This window comes from Cucurbita pepo, chromosome LG15 (genome assembly GCF_002806865.2).
Source record: "Cucurbita pepo subsp. pepo cultivar mu-cu-16 chromosome LG15, ASM280686v2, whole genome shotgun sequence".
In the NCBI taxonomy this organism is placed as follows: Eukaryota; Viridiplantae; Streptophyta; class Magnoliopsida; order Cucurbitales; family Cucurbitaceae; genus Cucurbita; species Cucurbita pepo.
The window spans coordinates 7,527,074-7,546,642 of record NC_036652.1 but is presented as its reverse complement, the minus strand read 5'-3'; the positions used below and the strand labels follow the sequence as shown (position 1 = coordinate 7,546,642).

Sequence of the window (19,569 nt, the reverse complement as noted above, 5' to 3'; positions counted from 1 at the left end):
AAAAAATTATTTTCAATTTTTTTCCATTCATTCAACTTCTCATCCCAACCACTGGAAACCTGTAAGAGTTTGGATGCAGCAAATACCTAGCAATTAACAAGCTTGTTGGCCTTAATTATAATTACATGTAATTAAAAGAGAAATTAATTGACTAAAATGGCAGGTTAAGAACAGAACAGAACATCACTGCTCCTCAGGCTAATCATTGGCTTATTTATGTTGCAGCCCACTCCTTTCTGATATCAAATGTGTAGTTGATTTCCAAGTAACACTTGTTATCATCATCAACAAACTGCAAAAACATACACAAAAAGCTATTCATACTTCATTATAACTACAAATATAGAGCTGTTCTTGAGCCAAAATGATATGAACAACAATGGAAAATCCTCATTTTTTTCATGAGAAACATCAAAGTTCAGGGAAAAAGTTCCTCCATTGAAGATGCTTCGAGGAAAACGTTCCATTCGGTTTCGAGTTATACACCGTTTGAATCGAGGTTTGAGGAACCTCGTTATGGAATGAAAAGGGTAAGATCAAGAAAGTTTTTTGAGAACAAGGAAGGTTTGTCAAAAGAAGTGTATCAGTCTAAGCCTTGTTAGACAAACACGACTCTCCACAATGGTATGATATTATCCACTTTGAGCATAAGCTCTCATGGCTTTGCTTTGGACTTCCCCAAAAGGCCTCGTACCAATGGAGAGAGTATTCTTTGCTTATAAACCCATGATCTCTAAATTAGTCGATGTGAGACTTTCATCATCCAACAAACCTCACAGACTGTACAAATCTACTACTAGTGGGCTTCGGCTGGTACAAATGGTATCAGAGTCAATCACCGGGAAGTGTGAGGCACTGGTTGGAGTAGGGCTAGACTCTCTCCATAGTAGAGGCATTTTAAAACCATGAAACTGACGATAATACGTAACGGGGCAAAGCAGACAATATCGTGTGCAAAGTGGTGCGGGTTTTGAATGAGGAGAGGGGGTTGTATAGCATATATTGTATAGAAGAACATGGCTGGACAGAAGAACAGGTATCAATAAATGGAATCATGGGGCCACATGATTTGGACAGCATGAAGACATGGGAATAATGTGAAAGGCTTTTGTGTTCATGAGCAAGGCATTGTTATGTGACAATATCACAGAAGTTCAAGAGTTACAAAAACAAGCTGACCTTAGATCTTGCTGAATATGATCCACGGGCGAACATGCCAGAGGGCGTGGTGTCCTCTGGCATTACATGAGTATAGGCCTCTACCTGGGGACTGAAAGTTCCAAGCATCTCTTTGGAGCTGTCAACTGAAACAAACACGAGTTACGAATCATCGAAACTCGAACTTGTATAAACGAAGAGACGAATCAGACATAGAAACAAACCTTTGACACCAGTTTTCCAGACAGTGTTGGTGTACTTGAGGCCTGCAACAATGTTTTTATTGACTTGGAAGGAGAATTTCAGGTTGTAAGGACTGCCTTCTTTCAGGGTAAACCACAGCCCTTTCAGGTTCCCATCTTCCGGAATGGGAAGAACCAAGTCTGGTCTCTCAGGTGCCACTATTGACAGACTTAGAATCTTCACCTCTGGCTCAACAGTTTCTACAAAAACACATAAGAATTGGAACTCACAAACAAAACCAAGCCAAAAGAAAAGCTATATGGCTGCAGAAACCTCGAGATAAGATAAGTATTTTATGTGAGATCCCACATCCTTGAAGCACGTTCCTTATAAAAGTGTGGAAACTTCTCCCTAGGCTTGCAATAGCCCAAGCTCAGTGCTAGCCGATATTGTCTTCTCTAAGTTTTTCCTTATGAATTTCCCCATTTGGGTCTGATAGGAGAGGTATGAGAGGTTTCCACACTCTTATAAGGAATGCTTTGTTCCCCTCTCCAACCGACGTGGGTTCTCACAATCCCTTCTCCAACCGACGTGGGATCTCATCTCACACTCACCCCCTTGTGGGCCAGCATCCTCACTGGCACACCGTCGTAACTGCCTAAGCCCACCGCTGGGGCTATTATCTTTGGGCTTTCCTCACGGTTTTGTTAGAGAAAGGTTTCCACACCCTTCTAAAGAATGCTTCTCCAACCAATGTAAGATCTCATAACTGCCTAAGCCCACCGCTGGGGCTATTATCTTTGGGCTTTCCTCACGGTTTTGTTAGAGAAAGGTTTCCACACCCTTCTAAAGAATGCTTCTCCAACCAATGTAAGATCTCATAACTGCCTAAGCCCACCGCTGGGGCTATTATCTTTGGGCTTTCCTCACGGTCTTGTTAGAGAAAGATTTCCACACCCTTCTAAAGAATGCTTCTCCAACCAATGTAAGATCTCACATTTCATAACAATGACATACATTGAAAACACAAAGGAAGAATTCTAAGTTATAATTACCTCCAGCGTTTTCTAAATCCACAGTCCCAATAAGCTGCTCCTTCCACCTCCTCAGACTCTCATCATCCTAAACTTACATACCACAAAAGAACAGAAACGAAGCTTATACACGAAGAAAATTGATTACAAAACAATCTTGAATGTTAGAACAAGAACAAGAACAAGATTAACCTTATCCTTTTCAAGCTCTTCTTTCAATGTGAGTTGAGGCCCCAACTCGATTTTGGTTCCTTCATCATCACCCTCATCCTCCGTTGCATAAACAGAATTTTCACTCATTTGCCCACCAATCTTCTCAGCTTCATTCCCCTTCCCATGGCTATCCAATGATTCTCCCTCCTCACGGTTCTCATCGAACCCCATGTTCTTGGAATCCAAAGCCGCCCCAACAGCCAAAGACATTCAAAGGGTTAAACCAACACAAAGAAACAGAACAAAACCCACAAAATACCCAACAAATTAGAACATAAACAAGCTCTAATTACTCATCGTTCCCTTACGAGAAAACCCAGTAAAGAAATTGAAAGAATGGGTCAAAAACAGGGGTGGATCTCTTCCAATTTTTGTGGAGCAAGGGAACAGACAAGACCCAGAAAGGGAAAGGGGAAAAGAACAGGAACGAACAAGAACTAGGATCTGGTTTGGGGTTTGGGACGAAGAGAAAGTCGTGTGGTGATCCGAAATGGCCGAAAGAGAAAGAGAGAGCGTAGGAAGCATAAAGCAATGAAGAACTGGATTCATTGATTGTTATGGCGATGGCAGCTGCAAAGGAAAGAGAGAAAGATTGTGGGATTTGAAAATTTCATAGCGGGGGAAGAATTAGCGCAGAGAATTGCGGGGAATTTTAGTTTGAATTGAAAGCCTACTCGGAAGTTGCACAAGCTCCACAAATATGTATTCAACCTCAAAACATCCGAATTTAGTTTATAATCTATGATTTCAAACTCTTAGTTAATCATTGTTTTAATTAAAGGAAACAAATTCGGGAATTTTCTCAAAAATTTTCCTTACACTAAGCTCCTTCCACCATACACGCCGCCCCGTGCGTACATGTTCGATTGGTTATGGTTCTAACCGATTTGTCTCAACTCTACGTGATATGGAATCAACTAAGGAAAAGTATGGAATAGATTACCTTGATGATCAAAATCAAGAGTAAAGAAAACTTGTTTCTAAACTCGTGATTCAAATCACTCTCTAAGAGGTTTGATCAATAATAACTCTAGCATAAAAATTCTAAACACGTGAATTTGCAAACAAAATTTTAGCTAANTTTTTTTTTTTTTTTTTTTTTTTTTTTTTTTTTTTTTTGAAATTCCAAAATGATTAGCCTTTACGGTCTATATAGTGTTTACGACACACAAGTTTCAAATTAAATTGGCTAGTAAAGGAGAAATAAGTGAGGGTTTAGGTGAGTTGCATTTAATGCATTTCTTTTTTGAAGTTGAACATACAAACAAGTGAGGTCTCCAACGTCTTCTAGAATTTCTTTTGATGAGCTCACCATAGCTTGAATATAAGTATACAAAGTTTGTTGTAGCTTCTTGGCTCTCGTCCTCGTAGTTAGACCTTGAGGTATGGAAATTCGTTGGTCGTGGTTCATATCACTATGCCACTAAGTCAAAAGGCTCACCCTTATTTCTACACTAAAGCAGGGTGTTCCGAATATAAACATCTCATTTTATCACATTTCATCATCTTGATTTTCCAACAACACAGTCCATAAAGTATAGAGACATGCTTCTCAAAAATTGACCCATAAACCAACTTTATCATCCGAACACTTTAGACATCTACTTTATGTATGTGTACATATATAAATGCTGAAAACGAGATAATAATATTGAGATTTGAATTTTTAGAAATTATGTAAAATTATATTTTTGTATTTATTTTCAAATTGATAGTATTAAATCTTTTAAGATGTGAAGATTAGTTGTTGATATTGGATTTAAAAGTATATTATATACTTTATATTGATATATCATGGACGTATGTATATTTGTCACATAAATAATGTAAATTAGATATATTAATAATACACATATTTGTTTTTCTTATATTGATTTAAAATTTTGATGATTAAAAAGAAAAATATAATTTGTTACACGTGGTGGCCGGTGATTAGAGGAATAAGACGTGTCAACTAGTTATTGGTTCAGAGGTTCCACATGTGCAATGGGTCCCATTTTGGTGGGTCCTCTTCACCATCCAAACCCATGCACAAGGGGCAAAAGTGTAGCCATTTAAGGGCCCTATTTCTACACCAAGGGACATTGTCCTCTTCCTACACCAAAGAGGCATTCAAAGGTTGGTGTCACTTGAAACGACGCCGTCTAAATTTTACAGATATGTCGATATCAATAGAAATGTCAATGTCTAAAATTTACAGATATGTATTGCAGTTCCTAGTTAAAGATATCTTGTCTCTCCTTTCAATGGGGAGGGGTGGAAAGAGGAGAACAAAATGGCGAACCGAATCCTGAATCAAGCTAAAAAACATTGTTTGATGAGCTTGCGTAATGTTGGTCAGGTAAAGGTTGACCAAGCCAATGATGCTTAGCTGGTCTTTTCGAATGATCAACCACTACTCCCTATAGAACTCACAATAATTTTATTTATTTATTTATTCTTTTATGTTTTTTTTTTAATTAAACTTACAAAGGTCGGACATTAATTTTCTAATCCAAAATATGAGACATTTTATTAACTTTAAAAAGCCAACTTTATTGGGTGGCCAATAATGCTAAAAATTGATAATAACTATTATTTAATATAAAAAATAATTATAAACTTAATATTTCAACTATAATACACTTTCAAACCTTATATTATAAAATTAATAATTAATATTTCAACGTTTTATTTGTTTATTTTTCTATAAATACCTTATTTTATAATAATAAACTCGAGTTGAAGCTGTGTATATAAGCCAATTCCTAGATCCATAGAAATTTCATACATAACTTATTTGTTCTTCTCCTTCCCCGATCGTGTCTTCAACGCCCTCCTTTCTTCATTTTCCTTAACAAGCATTTCCATGGCCACCGTTGAGGTATCTCAATAATATTCCGTTTTTACTTTCTATCGATTCGTGGGTTGACTTGGGTTGGGTTGAAATTTTGAAAAAACTACAAATTTGGGTTGCAAATTGACATTTTTTAGTTAAGTCAAATTGATTAACCCAAAAAATAGTTACAAAATTTCAGTCGTTTGTATCTAATATTAGTGATCTGCTATAACTTATGGAGACACAATGATTAGGTTCATGTTTGTTTTTCAATCCAATTCGTGTATAATTCGTAGACCACAATATTTTATTAGGTTCGTTATTGTTTTGATCAACGATTAGGTTCATGTTCGTTAGATGAACACGACCCTCCACAATGGTATGATATTGTCCACTTTGAGCATAAGCTCTCATGACTTTGATTTGGGCTTGTGCAAAAGACCTCACAACATTGGAGAGAGTATTCTTTGTTTATAAACCCATGATCATTCCCTAAATTACCCGATGATGTGAGACTTTCTTCATCCAACCATGTTAACGGTAATTTTGATGGATGGGTAATTTAATATGATATTATCATTAAATTTATTCAAATTTTTTGTAACATTTTCTCTCAAGATATTCTTATGGTAATTTGCAGACTATATCTCCAAATGCGGCTCTCCTAGAAGAAACAAATGTTCTTAAAGAGACGGCTGCAAAAGAGGAAGTTGAGGAACCCGCGCCACCGGCCGTCACACCGGAAGAGAAGGCGGAGAAAGAAGAGAGTGTTGAAGTCGAAACTGTTGCCGAACCGCCCCATTCCGAAGCGGCTGTTTCGAATGAAAAGGTTGAACCAACCGAGGAAGAGGAAGAGGTAGAAGAAGAAGAAGAGGAGGTTATGATCTTGACCGATGAGTCAGAGGCAGAGGAAGAACCCGAAGCAGTTGCAGAGGTAGCGAAAGAAGAAAGCGACAGTCCCGACGAGTCATCGGCCCCCGAAGCCGATGCTCCGGCAGCAGAGGAGGCAAAGGAAGAAGATGAGAAGAAGGAAGCCCCCGCGGAGAAGACAGTAAGGTAATATGGGATATTATGCATGGATGAGGGTAAAAGAGAAATTTGTGGGCTTTTTTTATTTTATTTTATTTTATTTTATTTTATTTATAATTTTGGGTTATTGAGTAATTTCCTTGATTTAATTAGGAGTGGTTAAATTAAGTAAATGGTGTGCTAATCACACGTGTCATCTTGCCACGTGGCAATAAAGTGTTGGCTTGTTTAATTTGGTCTTTTTTTTTTCTTTTATTTATTTTATAATGAGATTGTATTATTATCTATGTCCTAATTCGCTAAAAAAAAAATAAAAATTAATAATTGATTGAATTAATAACTTATTTGGGTCAAATGGTAAGAATAAAACATTTTCTATTGATTAAAATAAATATAAAATTAAAAATAGGGAACGAACTAAAACTAAACCCTAAGCTAAGACATTAAAAATCGAACATTAAAAAGACTGAACTACCCTCTATATATATATATATATATATATTAATTAAAGAAAACACCTAACTAAATATGACCATGTTTGCCATTACCCATAATACCAAACTAATTATATTCGTCAATAATAGGGGTGTTTTTGACAAATCTAAAATATAATGGGCCAGTGATATTCTTCACGGCCCACAAAATGGCCCGCCCATAAAGAACCGGCTCCAAAGTGGAATGGCTACAACGTGTTGCAGAAGATTTTAGCCTAGGAGCGTAAGATTCACGACAGCCAACCACGCGTTGGAACTGGACCAACACAATCTGGAAACTGCGAAATTAGGAACAAAGTGAAAACAAATTATTTAAAAAGAAAAAGAAAAAGAAAAAGAGAAAAAAAAAACATTCTTATTAAATATTGTTTTATTTTTAAATGAGACAGAAATATATAAAGTAATGTCGTTTGAGTGCAAGAATATATCGTGCAAAATCAAAATATTCCGACATGTCGTTACGAAGCCAACAGGAATAAGTGAAAAAAAAAAAAAACAAATAAAAATAAAAGAAAAGTTGTGGTAAATTTGAGGCCAACCATGTTTTTATTGTTTTAAAACATGACAATATTCTTCAATCATATTTGTTTGTCCAAATTGTTACTTTAACAAATATAATTTTATTTATTTACTTTAATAATGGTTGGACATTATATTATCGATATTTGAACTGAGAACTGATATCTTTATTCACTGAGTTAGACTGTTACTAGTGTCGAGTGTCTTAGTTGAAAGAGGAAAAAAGAAAATCGAAAGAGATATAGTTACGTGCAACATAAGTCTTCATTTGATTATGTCACCCATTATTAATAATGGTTGTTGCAACAATAGTCGGTGTCAGTCATGCTTTAAAGTGAATCTAGTAGATTGGTTTAAGTTTCATGAGTCAACAGAAGCAGTACCCTAAAAAATGATTTATTGAGTCGACTATTTTCACTTTGTTTTATGAAAGAGGTGAACCTTACTCGTCAACCCAATCACAATATTTCACTCATGATCTAGCCTAGCTTGGTTGACCCTTTCGACTCGTAAAAGTTACACTAAACACTTTTTTAGGTTAAAAATTCAAAAAGATATAATAATATGAATAAAGTAACATTTTTTTAATTCACAAATATATAAATTTATTTATTTACAAACTCAAGTAAATAAATCTCTATAATATTCACAATTTTTTTAATCAATAAACTAAATTCTTTTTTATTGGTAAATTATTCTCTTATTGGAAAAACCCAAATAAAAATCTTTATATTATAAAATTAAAGCAAAAAAATAAAACAAAATGGTGATAAATACTAATTATAAATCAATCAAAATCAATAAAAAATAGTGGGAAAACACTCCAAACCAATGTCATTAGAAAAATAATAGCCATTATTGAAATGCCTTTTCATTGTCTACCATATATATTCTATTATAAATGGATCATTAAAAATACCGTTGACTTTGACCTAAGAATTTTTTTTTTTTTTTTTTTTAAAATAATAATAATATGGGATTCCACTCCGACATCTATTAAATTCATCGTAATTTTGCAACGTAAATTTAAAATTCTGATTTTTTGATCGAGAATATATTAAAATTTAGAAAATTTAAATGTTATAAAATGGTAAGAAGATGATTAAGTGAAAGTTGATAGCAACATAAGAGGATATATAGTGGAGAAGCACTCACAAATTGGCCATTTTATTTTTGTTTGTGGCTAAGTCCTTATCACAAACACTGTTCCTTATTTCATTCTTCTTCCCACTTCCTCTAACAAATTTCTTCCCCACTCCAAATTGACCTACCACATACCCTTTCAAATGCTTATCTATATACATAATATTAAAATATTCCCGATACACATTCGAATAATCACGACTCTCTACAATGATATGATATTGTTCACTTTGAGCATAAGCTTTCATGGCTTTCTTTTAGGCTTCAAAGGCCTCATACTAATGAAGATAGTATTCCTCACTTATAAATTCATGATCCTTCATTAAATTAGTCAATGTGGGACTCACTCCCAATGATCCTCAACACAATCGAGTCTCAATTTGTGACAAATTTATTAGTATCCCGTGAATCTTTATTGCAGTCTGTTGCTTTATTCTTTGTTTGGCTCTACATACAAGCTTCTGATAAAAAACAAGCGGATTGATTTGTGAATAATTAGGTAACATTGTCGGCATGTTGGGTTGGATATGAATGGACCCCAAATAAATTGTTTAAAAAAAGAAAAATCTCACCCCATTCAAAGGACCTTAAAAAGGTGACCATAAACCTAAATGATAAACACCCACCAACTACAACACTATCTCAAACTCTCCCATTATTAAACTCCCAATCTCCATAACTTTCATCTCAAAATACCCTCTCCATCTCGAGAATCCCATGTGGCGTTTGGCGGCGGCCGTGAGAAGAAACCTCCACAACATAAGGAAGAGCCCACGAGTGGCAGATGAAAGCATGTACAGCGCCGGCGGCGGAGCTGACGGCGGAGCTACGGTGATCGATGGCAACCGGAGAGAACGAAATTCATATGGGTTTTCAATGATTTACACTCTCCTTCGAACCCCATTTTCGCTTCTCTCTTGCTTCTCTCAACCTCACGTTAATGGCGTCGACGGGATGTGGGTCTCCGGCGAGTTTCCAAGAATCTCGGAAGTTAATCATCTTATGGTAAGCGACAGCATGCGATATGCAATCTTAATGTAAATGGGTTTCTTTAGTTTCGATTGGATCTGGTTTTCAATGACACAAATCGATGCTATAGAATCAATAATTGTTATAGAGCCATTGGATCATACTTTGGATTGAGATTTTTGTACGAGCGTTTAAATTATTGAGTTATGTTCAAATTAGCATCTGGGTTTCGAAATTTACACATATATGTATATGTTCTTGTACAAAATAGTGTAGTAGTTCACAAATTACAAAGATCTTTAATGTAATTTTGTTGATCTTTTACCTTCCGAATTTTTTAAAACGTGTCTATTAGGAAAATGTTTCCACCCTCTTATAAATAATGTTTCGTTATCCTCTCCAATCGAGATGAGATCTCACGGTATTGTTCATAATTCATAATGATTGAGTGGGAAGAAACAAAATAAAAGAGAGTCAACACCCTCCAACTTTGGCTTTAATGGGAGGTAATGTGCACTTGAGTGGTGGTGGAGTGCTAGTCACTACCACTCTTCTCTTATACAATGTATGTATATATATATATATATTAAACTTTTATCAATTGAATCTATTCATTATTATTCTTCACTATGCATGTTGTGAAGAGGATTCCTTTTCATTTTTTGGGTTTGGTCTAAAGCCCTTTATTCATGCCCCACAATAGACAAACTTTTATGTTTTTGTTTATAACCAAACCCTAATTTGGTCGTGTTCATGCTTCGAATCTTTGTCTCTTGGTGTATATAGAGATGAATTCACTCAGAAAAAAATTGAATTTGATCTTGGGTTTTTGTTTCTAAGTTCAAAAGAAATATACATGACTCATATTCCAATTTCGGGTCAATATGTCTGTGTGAATAGTCGAGATATTAGGGAGCTGGAGAAGCATTTGTGTGTAACGTATCGTACCCATATGACTACTTGCCTCCTACACTCTGTCATCCATTCAACGAGTTGTAGTTTGTGTAATTTATAGAATTAGTTAACGAATACTCGTGAAAGTACGCGATGAGTAAGAGTAATGATTCATACTTTATACTTAGGAACGTCACATCAAGATGGGATTTTAATAAGATGATTAATTTATTAAAATTATGCTTAAGTTAAAGCTAAGCTACATAGGTAGAGTAATGAAGTTGAGTTAGGAATTTAAAAATTTATATTAAGAGACAAACTTTATACTTCCTTTTATAAAAAAGTCAGCTTTTATTTATTTGTTTGTTTATAAAAAATGAAATAATTGATTATTGTGATGTGAATTTTCAAAAATTAATAAATAAATCATTGATTAATTATAATTTTTTTTTTATTTTATTAAATTTCTTAAATTTATATTGGTTTTGCAAATAGCCCCTTGTTTTATGTGCTATTTGCAATTTAATACCAAAAGATGGACTTTATTCTATCTTGCTTCCATTATTACTTTCTTGTCTTTTTCTTTCTCTTTCAATCAAACATTTGGAGAAAAAGTTAAAAGGGATAAGGGAAAAAACAGTGAAGGGGAGACACAAACAATGATTGAAAGATCAATATCCTACCGAGACGGGTCTGTTTGATAACTATTTAATTTTTTTTAAAAGTTTTAAAATGTAAGCGTATATGCACGACTTCCCGTTATCGATTTTCTTGTGTTGTTATCTACGTTTTACTAAGATTATACAAACTTAAATGAATAGCTTTTAAGAAGTTGTCCGTTAAAAATTAGGGGTGTTCATGAGTTGGAATGAGTATGACATTCTTTAGATTCAATCTAATTGTTCGATCGGTAAATTTTTTTATGAACGGTAAAGAATCATGAAAAAATTTGGATTTATATTAATAAAAATAATTAAGCCAAACACACTATAAATAAAGTAAACATTTTTATGGTGGAAAAAAGTAGCTTTTTAGTAAATTTTAAAAAAAATAAAAAATAAAAAAAAGGTGTTTTAAAATCTTATCTCTTGCTTAAGGAATACGATTTTCCAAGTAAGTGGTTGGCTTCAATTCCAACCACATCTATTTTCAAGCTTTTTTTTAAAACATATATAAGTTTGAAAATGACATAATAGGAAGGGGAATAAAATGTGTTATGAAGGGATAATTATTGCCTTGATAACGACGAACACTTGCTACAAGAATACAATTTCAAGAAATTAATCTTTTTTTTTTTGAACCCTTGTCTATACGAATAGGGTTTGCTAGCATTGCTCGTTATAATGTTCGAAAACGGGCTCGCGTTGCCCCTACACTAGGCCAAGTCATTCGATTCGACCTTGCCTCTGCTTGGGCCAAGGTCTCTCAATGCAACGTCGCATCCCATCTTGTCGTCTCGATCCCCATCGACATGGTTCATATGTCTTGGCGCCGTTCTGAGTCTTGGGATGTCGTTGGCCATCATAATTCGTTTGATCATGTCATCGAGAACGGGCTCGCGTATCGCTCATCTCTACATCCATCCATCCGAGTTCTATCGAGACATTGACCCTTCTATGCCCATGTCGTGTTATTTACGGATACCGTGCCGGATAACGGGTGTATGTAGCAACCTCCAACACGCGGGATAGGGCCCAATACCCACCCGTGCTGCCCGGTACTGTCCTTCAAAAACCTATTTCAAAAGAAGTCGTCCAAGACACTCGTCTCAACATGCTTGCTCATACTGTGACACTCGTATATGCTATATGGTAGCTCACTTAGGCCACAGGGTCCAGGGGCAGTGGACACACATGTTTCCATGCATTTGCTAAGATGCGTATGGAATTTTATATTATCCCTACCTATTAACTTTAAGCTAAAATTCAGACCTCCAAAGAAAGCAAGAACGTCTTGAATAATTAATGTTACTTATCCAATTTCAAATGAAACTCGTATATATATTTTGGGTGCCCATAATTTGGCTCTAAAAGAAAACCCCCAATCATCAAGGGATACATTTAAACTTCACCTCTCATCATGTTCATGTACATTAAGAAGCATGAAAGGGTGCTAGTATTCATATATTCATATGTTTTGTTTTGTTGGGTTGTGGATGAATCATATTGCAAAAGCCCTAGTGCAGGCAGGCGGCATCACTCTTCCAGATATTGTAGGCTTCACATTAGAACATTCTGATATGGCTGTGCCATTGGTGCCTATGTATCTCAAGTTTATGTTTGATAGCTTCACGTTCTTGCACGGATACCCTCGGCTGCACACAAGCTTTACAGCCACTCGAGTTGTCGATGTCCCTACGATGTTCCTGAATCCGACATCGCTTATTGCAACTCTAGATGGAATCTATAGGTTCAACACAAATCACATTTTAAAATCAAATAATTATTCAACGGGGATTAAGTTAGAGAACGTATTAAATATAGAAATACCTTGAATCGGCACTTTCCGTATGGGCAATATTGTTGGTCAATTAGGATAGGAGTGCCAACATTTTTCATCACAATGCTATTAAAGTGCATATTGGTGGCAATTCCTTGAGTAGAATCTGGCCATGTTTTGATCCTAACTCCGAACATGGTGTTTTTGATTGTGCAATTTCTGACAATGACTCCAGACACTGGTTTCTCATTCTTGTACTTTCCAAGGCTTCCAATGCTAATCCCGTGACCCGGACCACATGTCACCTTCTCGACGATTATCTGTTGGCTTCCGTCGCCGATCGAGACACAATCGTCACCAGTTTCGATCCTGGCATTGCTTATAGTCACCCCGCTCGATCCTCCAATATGGATCCCGTCGGTGTTGGGACTTATGCCGGGGGCGTTGATGATGATGTTTTGAATGGTCATGTTCCTGCAGTTGTGCACGTTCATGTGGAAGAACTTGCTGTCTGTTGAAGTTATGCCTCGAATTATAGTGTTGTTGAGGCTGTAGAATCTCAAGCTCTATGGTAAACAATACGCATTCGTTAGCTTGCAATCCAAGAAAACTTCTTGTAAAACATGCATGGTTAATGCTACGTAGACGTTTTAACGACCAAAATGAATATTTTAACGAAACGAACACTCACAATAGGGAGAGAGTCGCATTTTCCCGAAGAAGCACATTGATTTTGCTTCCAAGCAAGAGATCCTCGGCCATCAAAAATGCCTTTTCCAGAGATTGTTAAACCATTAATATACTCAAAAATGATCCAATTGTCGTCAGATTTCATGTGTTGAATATTGAGGGGCGCTTCGAGTCTACCCTCCATTTGAATATGAACGGGCGCCATGCATGGCCCTTTAAACTTCATCGAATTCACCACATATCTCCCACCTGATATCACTACTTTGCTTGGCTTTCTTGACATGCAAGCATCCTTCCAAGCCTTCATAATCGCCTACATTACAAACAAAACAAATAACCCATCACAAATTCATCAACTTTTAGCTTTCTCAAACTCAAAATCGAAACGTTATTCAACTTCGTGTTCGAACTAGCTACATTATAATGATAAGATTTTGTACGACCATAGGAACAAACCTGGCTATCATCTGAGTTGCCATTGGCTTTTGCTCCATATCTTTTGACATGGAAATCAGCAGCTAGGCCATTGGTGATGAGACAAAGAAAGAAGAAGATGATGAATGTGGATGATCTTGAAATGGTTAGTGAAGACATTATTGAATGGTGTTGTAGATTTGATGATGAAAATGAGTGTTGAAATGATGTTTTTATAGAAGAATGAAGAAAAGTCATAGACCACACAAAGTTTGATGCCTAATTTTAGGTGAATCAACCACGACCAAAAGTTACATTTGTGGTGTCCTAAATTTCTAAATTTACTCGGACATGTTTGGGAGACTTTCATGGCATTATTTTGAGAAGAGAATCATCACNTTTTTTTTTTTTTTTTTTTTTTTTTTTTTTTTTTTTTTTTTTTTTGTCATCCTTCTTTTCCACCCAAAACATTAGAAGAACAGTCGTGATCGTCGGAGGACGAAATCACGCTCGTCGAAAACGTTGAAGAAACATCCGACCTAATTACGATAGTTTGTCACTAAGGATAATCTTAGTTTTCATGATAAGTTATTGAATCTTTGTTGCATAGGTTGACTATTAAAGTATATCAAATGGGTTATAAATGGCATTGTGGTAATTATATGCTATTGGATCGAGTAATTAGCCACCAAGATTACACAGGGTGAACCTTTATTTTATTGGTTCGTTTCGTAGAAGAAATAAAGTTAAATGACGTTTCTTCTCCACCCCCGAACACTTATGGTTTCATTATAGTTAAATTATTTTAGATTTGTCTCATCATTCGAGGGCGAAACATGCAGGATTTTGATTTGGTATTTGGTTGTATAGGTTGAGTTGGGATGAATGAGGCACATTAAATAATTGGCTATAGGTAGACATGCTCGATATGGACCGGTGAAAGTATACTAAATGGGTAACTATAAATGACATTGTGAACATTATACGCTATTGGATCATGTAATTAGCCATCAAGGTCATGTGACACCAGTGATTAAAGTGAACTCAAAGGAGCTAAAAGACAAGTAACTAGTACCCAAATCTTAACCGTTATGTGAATATCGTCGATAATCCAAAAGTAAGATTGAAATATTTTAATAAATATTATAAATGAGCTATTGATTGAGTATTATTTATACTCGATTATGCTACTCTTTGCTTTCGGTTAGTGTCAGTGGTGATATGGCTAGCTAATGACAAGTGTGTATCAGAGTTGAAGTCATTTTCATTATAAAAAATTAAACATGGTTCGAGCAAGATCATAGTTCAATATCATTTTCTACATGTGATTTTGCTTTAAAGAACACGAATACAATTTTTGAAATGAAGTAAATGGTCCGCTTCACATTTTATTCGACGGAGCAAACTAATGGAATTTTGAAACCGAGAACAAAAATGGTTTGAAGATGGAGCATCATTAGGCACATATTTTAGGGTTTTGCTTTCCAGTAACGGTGGGTTTCACATTTGCACATTCAGACTTGATCGGTCCTTCCTTTCCATTGTAAGTTAGGTCAATATGAGAAATGTCACACCTTTAACCTTTGAGATTGAGTATAGTAGCATTTTTGTCTCTATGACTTCAAACTTTGACGTTTTAAGCCTCAGACTAGTCTAGGTTTTCTATTAGTTGATTACAAAGTGTAACTCTTACCACGAAAATAGTTACCAACAATTACCTTACGTGATCTTTAATGACTGGCTACCCAATAAACACGTGTAACGCGCCTTACATAGCAATTCCGAGTTATTGATCTAGGTGCCTTAGATCGAACCTACATTTAAAATACCTATACATCAGCCCAATTGCAAATAACACGACTCAAAAATCATGTGGCTTTACAGTTACGAAACTCCTATGAAACAATTGTGTTACGACCTGAGTCTCCTTACTATTAGTAAGCAAGTCAAACTTCTAACTTGGGTGTCGCAACTTTTATATTAAAAATGTCGGGTGACCATCAGTGCTATGTCACAACTAAAGCTGAATCGACATAAAATAACGAGGTTCACGTAAACTTATTATTTTCCTTTTTAAACGATATTTTTTATGATACTAGACAGTAGCCGTGCACTGACAACAGCAGTTGGAAAGAAAAGAAGGAACGAAGAAGGTCCGAGACTGAATGGCTCGGTTCTTTTATAGCCAAGCCTTCTAGGGTTTCTCTTTTTTTTTTTTTCGAGATTTATTTATACTTTTTTCCTATACGTTGTGTATGTCGAGTAACCCATGTAACACTAAAGTAAAAGATGGGTATACGAAGGAACTAAAACCATATCCAAATGCAGCGATCATTTATCAAAATCAACTTTCTTTGACATAATAAAATTATTTCAAAGGTTATTTAAATTTTTTTAAAAACAATATAATAAATTTACATTTTTTCGTGGAAGATTCAGATCTTTAAACACATGAACAACATGAATGTTAATCAATCGAAATTTATATTTTGTATGTATTTATATATATAGTGTGACCGTAACATTTGGGCCTAACCCGACTATGGGATACATTTAAACTTCACCTCTCATCATGCTCATGTACATTAAAAAGCATGAAAGGGTGCTAGTATTCATATATTCATATGTCTTGTTTGTTGGGTTGTGGATGAATCATATTGCAAAAGCCCTAGTGCAGGCTGGCGGCATCACTCTTCCAGATATTGTAGGCTTCACATTGGAACATTCTGATATGGCTGTCCCATTGGTGCCTATGTATCTCAAGTTTATGTTTGATAGCTTCACGTTCTTGCACGGATACCCTCGGCTGCACACAAGCTTTACAGCCACTCGAGTTGTCGATGTCCCTACGATGTTCCTGAATCCAACATCGCTTATTGCAACTCTCGATGGAATCTATAGTTTCAACACAAATCAAATTCTAAAATTAAATAATTATCCAACGGAGCTTAAGTTTTTCAAAAAAGAACGTATTAAACATAGAAATACCTTGAATCGGCACTTTCCGTATGGGCAATATTGTTGGTCAATTAGGATAGGAGTGCCAACATTTTTCATCACAATGCTATTAAAGTGCATATTGGTGGCAATTCCTGGAGTAGAATCTGGCCATGTTTTGATCCTAACTCCGAACATGGTGTTTTTGATTGTGCAATTTCTGACAATGATTCCAGACACTGGTTTCTCATTCTTGTACTTTCCGAGGCTTCCAATGCTAATCCCGTGACCCGGACCACATGTCACCTTCTCGACGATTATCTGTTGGCTTCCGTCGCCGATCGAGACACAATCGTCACCAGTTTCGATCCTGGCATTGCTTATAGTCACCCCGCTCGATCCTCCAATATGGATCCCGTCGGTGTTGGGACTTATGCCGGGGGCGTTGACGATGATGTTTTGAATGGTCATGTTCCTGCAGTTGTGCACGTTCATGTGGAAGAACTTGCTGTCTGTTGAAGTTATGCCTCGAATTATAGTGTTGTTGAGGCTGTAGAATCTCAAGCTCTATGGTAAACAATACGCATTCGTTAGCTTGCAATCCAAGAAAACTTCTTGTAAAACATGCATGGTTAATGCTACGTAGACGTTTTAACGACCAAAATGAATATTTTAACGAAACGAACACTCACAATAGGGAGAGAGTCGCATTTGCCCGAAGAAGCACATTGATTTTGCTTCCAAGCAAGAGATCCTCGGCCATCAAAAATGCCTTTTCCAGAGATTGTTAAACCATTAATATACTCAAAAATGATCCAATTGTCGTCAGATTTCATGTGTTGAATATTGAGGGGCGCTTCGAGTCTACCCTCCATTTGAATATGAACGGGCGCCATGCATGGCCCTTTAAACTTCATCGAATTCACCACATATCTCCCACCTGATATCACTACTTTGCTTGGCTTTCTTGACATGCAAGCATCCTTCCAAGCCTTCATAATCGCCTACATTACAAACAAAACAAATAACCCATCACAAATTCATCAACTTTTAGCTTTCTCAAACTCAAAATCGAAACGTTATTCAACTTCGTGTTCGAACTAGCTACATTATAATGATAAGATTTCGTACGACCATAGGAACAAACCTGGCTATCATCCGAGTTGCCATTGGCTTTTGCTCCATATCTTTTGACATGGAAATCAGCAGCTAGGCCATTGGTGATGAGACAAAGAGAGAAGAAGATGATGAATGTGGATGATCTTGAAATGGTTAGTGAAGACATTATTGAATGGTGTTGTAGATTTGATGATGAAAATTAGTGTTGAAATGATGTTTTTATAACATAATGAAGAGAATTCATAGACCACAAAAGGTTTAATGCCTAATTTTAGGTGCCATTTTAGCTTTCATAAATTGTTTTGGTGGTGAAGAAGCTTTTGTTTCATTCAACTCAGGCTTTTTTGGGGCAGCCATCCATGTGTGAAGAAAAAAATGGAGTTTCTTTATATATACTTGGTTGTATGAATGGCAGTTAATACTCCCCATGGAAGTTGATTGTTTGCCCATGCCATATGATACTCAATCATTTAAGAGACACCATATATGTTTGGTCTTGTAGATCATATAAATACTAATAACAACTTTTAGTTTATATATATATATATATATATATAAAACTTTATGAATTGCTAAAAATATTGTTTCCTTCTAATCTAGGAGAAATGATTCGAGGATAACGTCACACCAGTTGTGAGATCCCACCTCGGTTGGAAAGGGGAACAAAACATTCTTTATAAGAGTGTGGAATCCTCTCCCTAGTAGACGCGTTTTAAAAATCGGGAGGTTGACAGTGATACGTAACGAGTCAAAACAGACGATATCTGTTAACAGTGGATTTAGGTTGTTACAAATGGTAACAGAGCTAGTCACTGGGTGGTGTGTCAGCAAGGATGTTATGCTCCTAAGGGGGTGGATTGTGAGATCCCACATCGGTTGGGAGAGGGAATACAAACATTTCTTAAAACGGTGTGGAAACCTCTCCCTAGTAGAGGTGTTTTAAAAGTCGTGAGACTGACAACGATACGTAACGAGCCAAAATGGATAATATTTACTAGCGGTGGACTTGAGATGTTACAAAAGATATCAGAGTCAATCACTAGGCGAGGTGCTAGCGAGGACACTGGGCCCTAAGGAGGCAAGGAGTAGATTGTGAGATTCCACATCGGTTGGAGAGGGGAACAAAACATTCCTAAGAGTGTGGAAACCTCTTCCTAACAGACGCGTTTTAAAAATCGTTAAAAATCGTAAGGCTGACAGTGATACATAACAGACCAAAACGAAAAATATTTGCTAGCGGTGAACTTGAGTTATGACAAAAGGTATCAAAGCAATATCTACTAGCGGTGGACTTGAGCTGTTACAAAGGGTATTAGAGCCAGTCAGGGCGACGTGCTAGCGAGGACACTAGACACTAGACTCCAAGGAGTGGATTGTGAGATCCCACATCGGTTGAAAATGAGAACAAAATATTTCTTATAAGAATGTGGAAACCTCTTCCTCGTAGACATATTTTAAAAGTCGTGAGACTAACGACGATACGTAACAAGTTAAAGCAGACAATATCTGCTAGTAG

General features: G+C 36.1%; 5 protein-coding genes across 5 annotated transcripts; 2 read left to right on the top strand and 3 right to left on the bottom strand.

The window, feature by feature from the left end:
- Window positions 1-31: 31 nt before the first annotated feature.
- Window positions 32-3,282, bottom strand: LOC111811797 (rho GDP-dissociation inhibitor 1-like). The gene is made up of 5 exons (XM_023698831.1): window positions 2,568-3,282; window positions 2,397-2,463; window positions 1,383-1,601; window positions 1,180-1,304; window positions 32-292 (listed from the first exon to the last, which is right to left on the bottom strand). Exons 1-5 carry the CDS (start codon window positions 2,796-2,798, stop codon window positions 215-217), a joined length of 720 nt encoding a protein of 239 aa, XP_023554599.1. The 5' UTR covers window positions 2,799-3,282; the 3' UTR covers window positions 32-214.
- A 2,655-nt stretch (window positions 3,283-5,937) lies between these two features.
- On the top strand, window positions 5,938-6,466 carry LOC111776442 (glutamic acid-rich protein-like). The gene is made up of 2 exons (XM_023655877.1): window positions 5,938-5,946; window positions 6,047-6,466. Exons 1-2 carry the CDS (start codon window positions 5,938-5,940, stop codon window positions 6,464-6,466), a joined length of 429 nt encoding a protein of 142 aa, XP_023511645.1.
- Window positions 6,467-9,202: 2,736 nt separating this feature from the next.
- On the top strand, window positions 9,203-9,893 carry LOC111811837. The gene has a single exon (XM_023698879.1). It carries the CDS (start codon window positions 9,309-9,311, stop codon window positions 9,630-9,632), a length of 324 nt encoding a protein of 107 aa, XP_023554647.1. The 5' UTR covers window positions 9,203-9,308; the 3' UTR covers window positions 9,633-9,893.
- Window positions 9,894-12,477: 2,584 nt separating this feature from the next.
- Window positions 12,478-14,177, bottom strand: LOC111811718 (exopolygalacturonase clone GBGA483-like). Its single transcript, XM_023698733.1, has 4 exons — window positions 14,040-14,177; window positions 13,585-13,896; window positions 12,944-13,459; window positions 12,478-12,857 (listed from the first exon to the last, which is right to left on the bottom strand). The coding sequence occupies exons 1-4, from the start codon at window positions 14,175-14,177 to the stop codon at window positions 12,615-12,617; spliced, it is 1,209 nt and encodes a 402-aa protein (XP_023554501.1). The 3' UTR covers window positions 12,478-12,614.
- A 2,373-nt stretch (window positions 14,178-16,550) lies between these two features.
- LOC111811719 (exopolygalacturonase clone GBGA483-like) lies at window positions 16,551-18,219 on the bottom strand. Its single transcript, XM_023698734.1, has 4 exons — window positions 18,082-18,219; window positions 17,627-17,938; window positions 16,986-17,501; window positions 16,551-16,892 (listed from the first exon to the last, which is right to left on the bottom strand). The coding sequence occupies exons 1-4, from the start codon at window positions 18,217-18,219 to the stop codon at window positions 16,650-16,652; spliced, it is 1,209 nt and encodes a 402-aa protein (XP_023554502.1). The 3' UTR covers window positions 16,551-16,649.
- Between the last annotated feature and the right edge of the window lie 1,350 nt (window positions 18,220-19,569).

Bases quoted from the DNA above. Each gene is read 5' to 3' on its own strand.
- LOC111811797 (XM_023698831.1), bottom strand. From the start codon at position 2,798: ATGTCTTTGGCTGTTGGGGCGGCTTTGGATTCCAAGAACATGGGGTTC. The intron at 1,305-1,382 runs GTTTGTTTCTAT...TGTTTGTTTCAG, and splicing joins CTGGAAAACTGGTGTCAAAG to TTGACAGCTCCAAAGAGATG. The intron at 293-1,179 runs GTCAGCTTGTTT...ATGTTTTTGCAG, and splicing joins CATATTCAGCAAGATCTAAG to TTTGTTGATGATGATAACAA.
- LOC111811837 (XM_023698879.1), top strand. From the start codon at position 9,309: ATGTGGCGTTTGGCGGCGGCCGTGAGAAGAAACCTCCACAACATAAGG.
- LOC111811718 (XM_023698733.1), bottom strand. From the start codon at position 14,177: ATGTCTTCACTAACCATTTCAAGATCATCCACATTCATCATCTTCTTC. The intron at 13,897-14,039 runs GTTTGTTCCTAT...TTTGTAATGTAG, and splicing joins GCAACTCAGATGATAGCCAG to GCGATTATGAAGGCTTGGAA. The intron at 12,858-12,943 runs GTATTTCTATAT...TTGAACCTATAG, and splicing joins ACGGAAAGTGCCGATTCAAG to ATTCCATCTAGAGTTGCAAT.
- LOC111811719 (XM_023698734.1), bottom strand. From the start codon at position 18,219: ATGTCTTCACTAACCATTTCAAGATCATCCACATTCATCATCTTCTTC. The intron at 17,939-18,081 runs GTTTGTTCCTAT...TTTGTAATGTAG, and splicing joins GCAACTCGGATGATAGCCAG to GCGATTATGAAGGCTTGGAA. The intron at 16,893-16,985 runs GTATTTCTATGT...TTGAAACTATAG, and splicing joins ACGGAAAGTGCCGATTCAAG to ATTCCATCGAGAGTTGCAAT.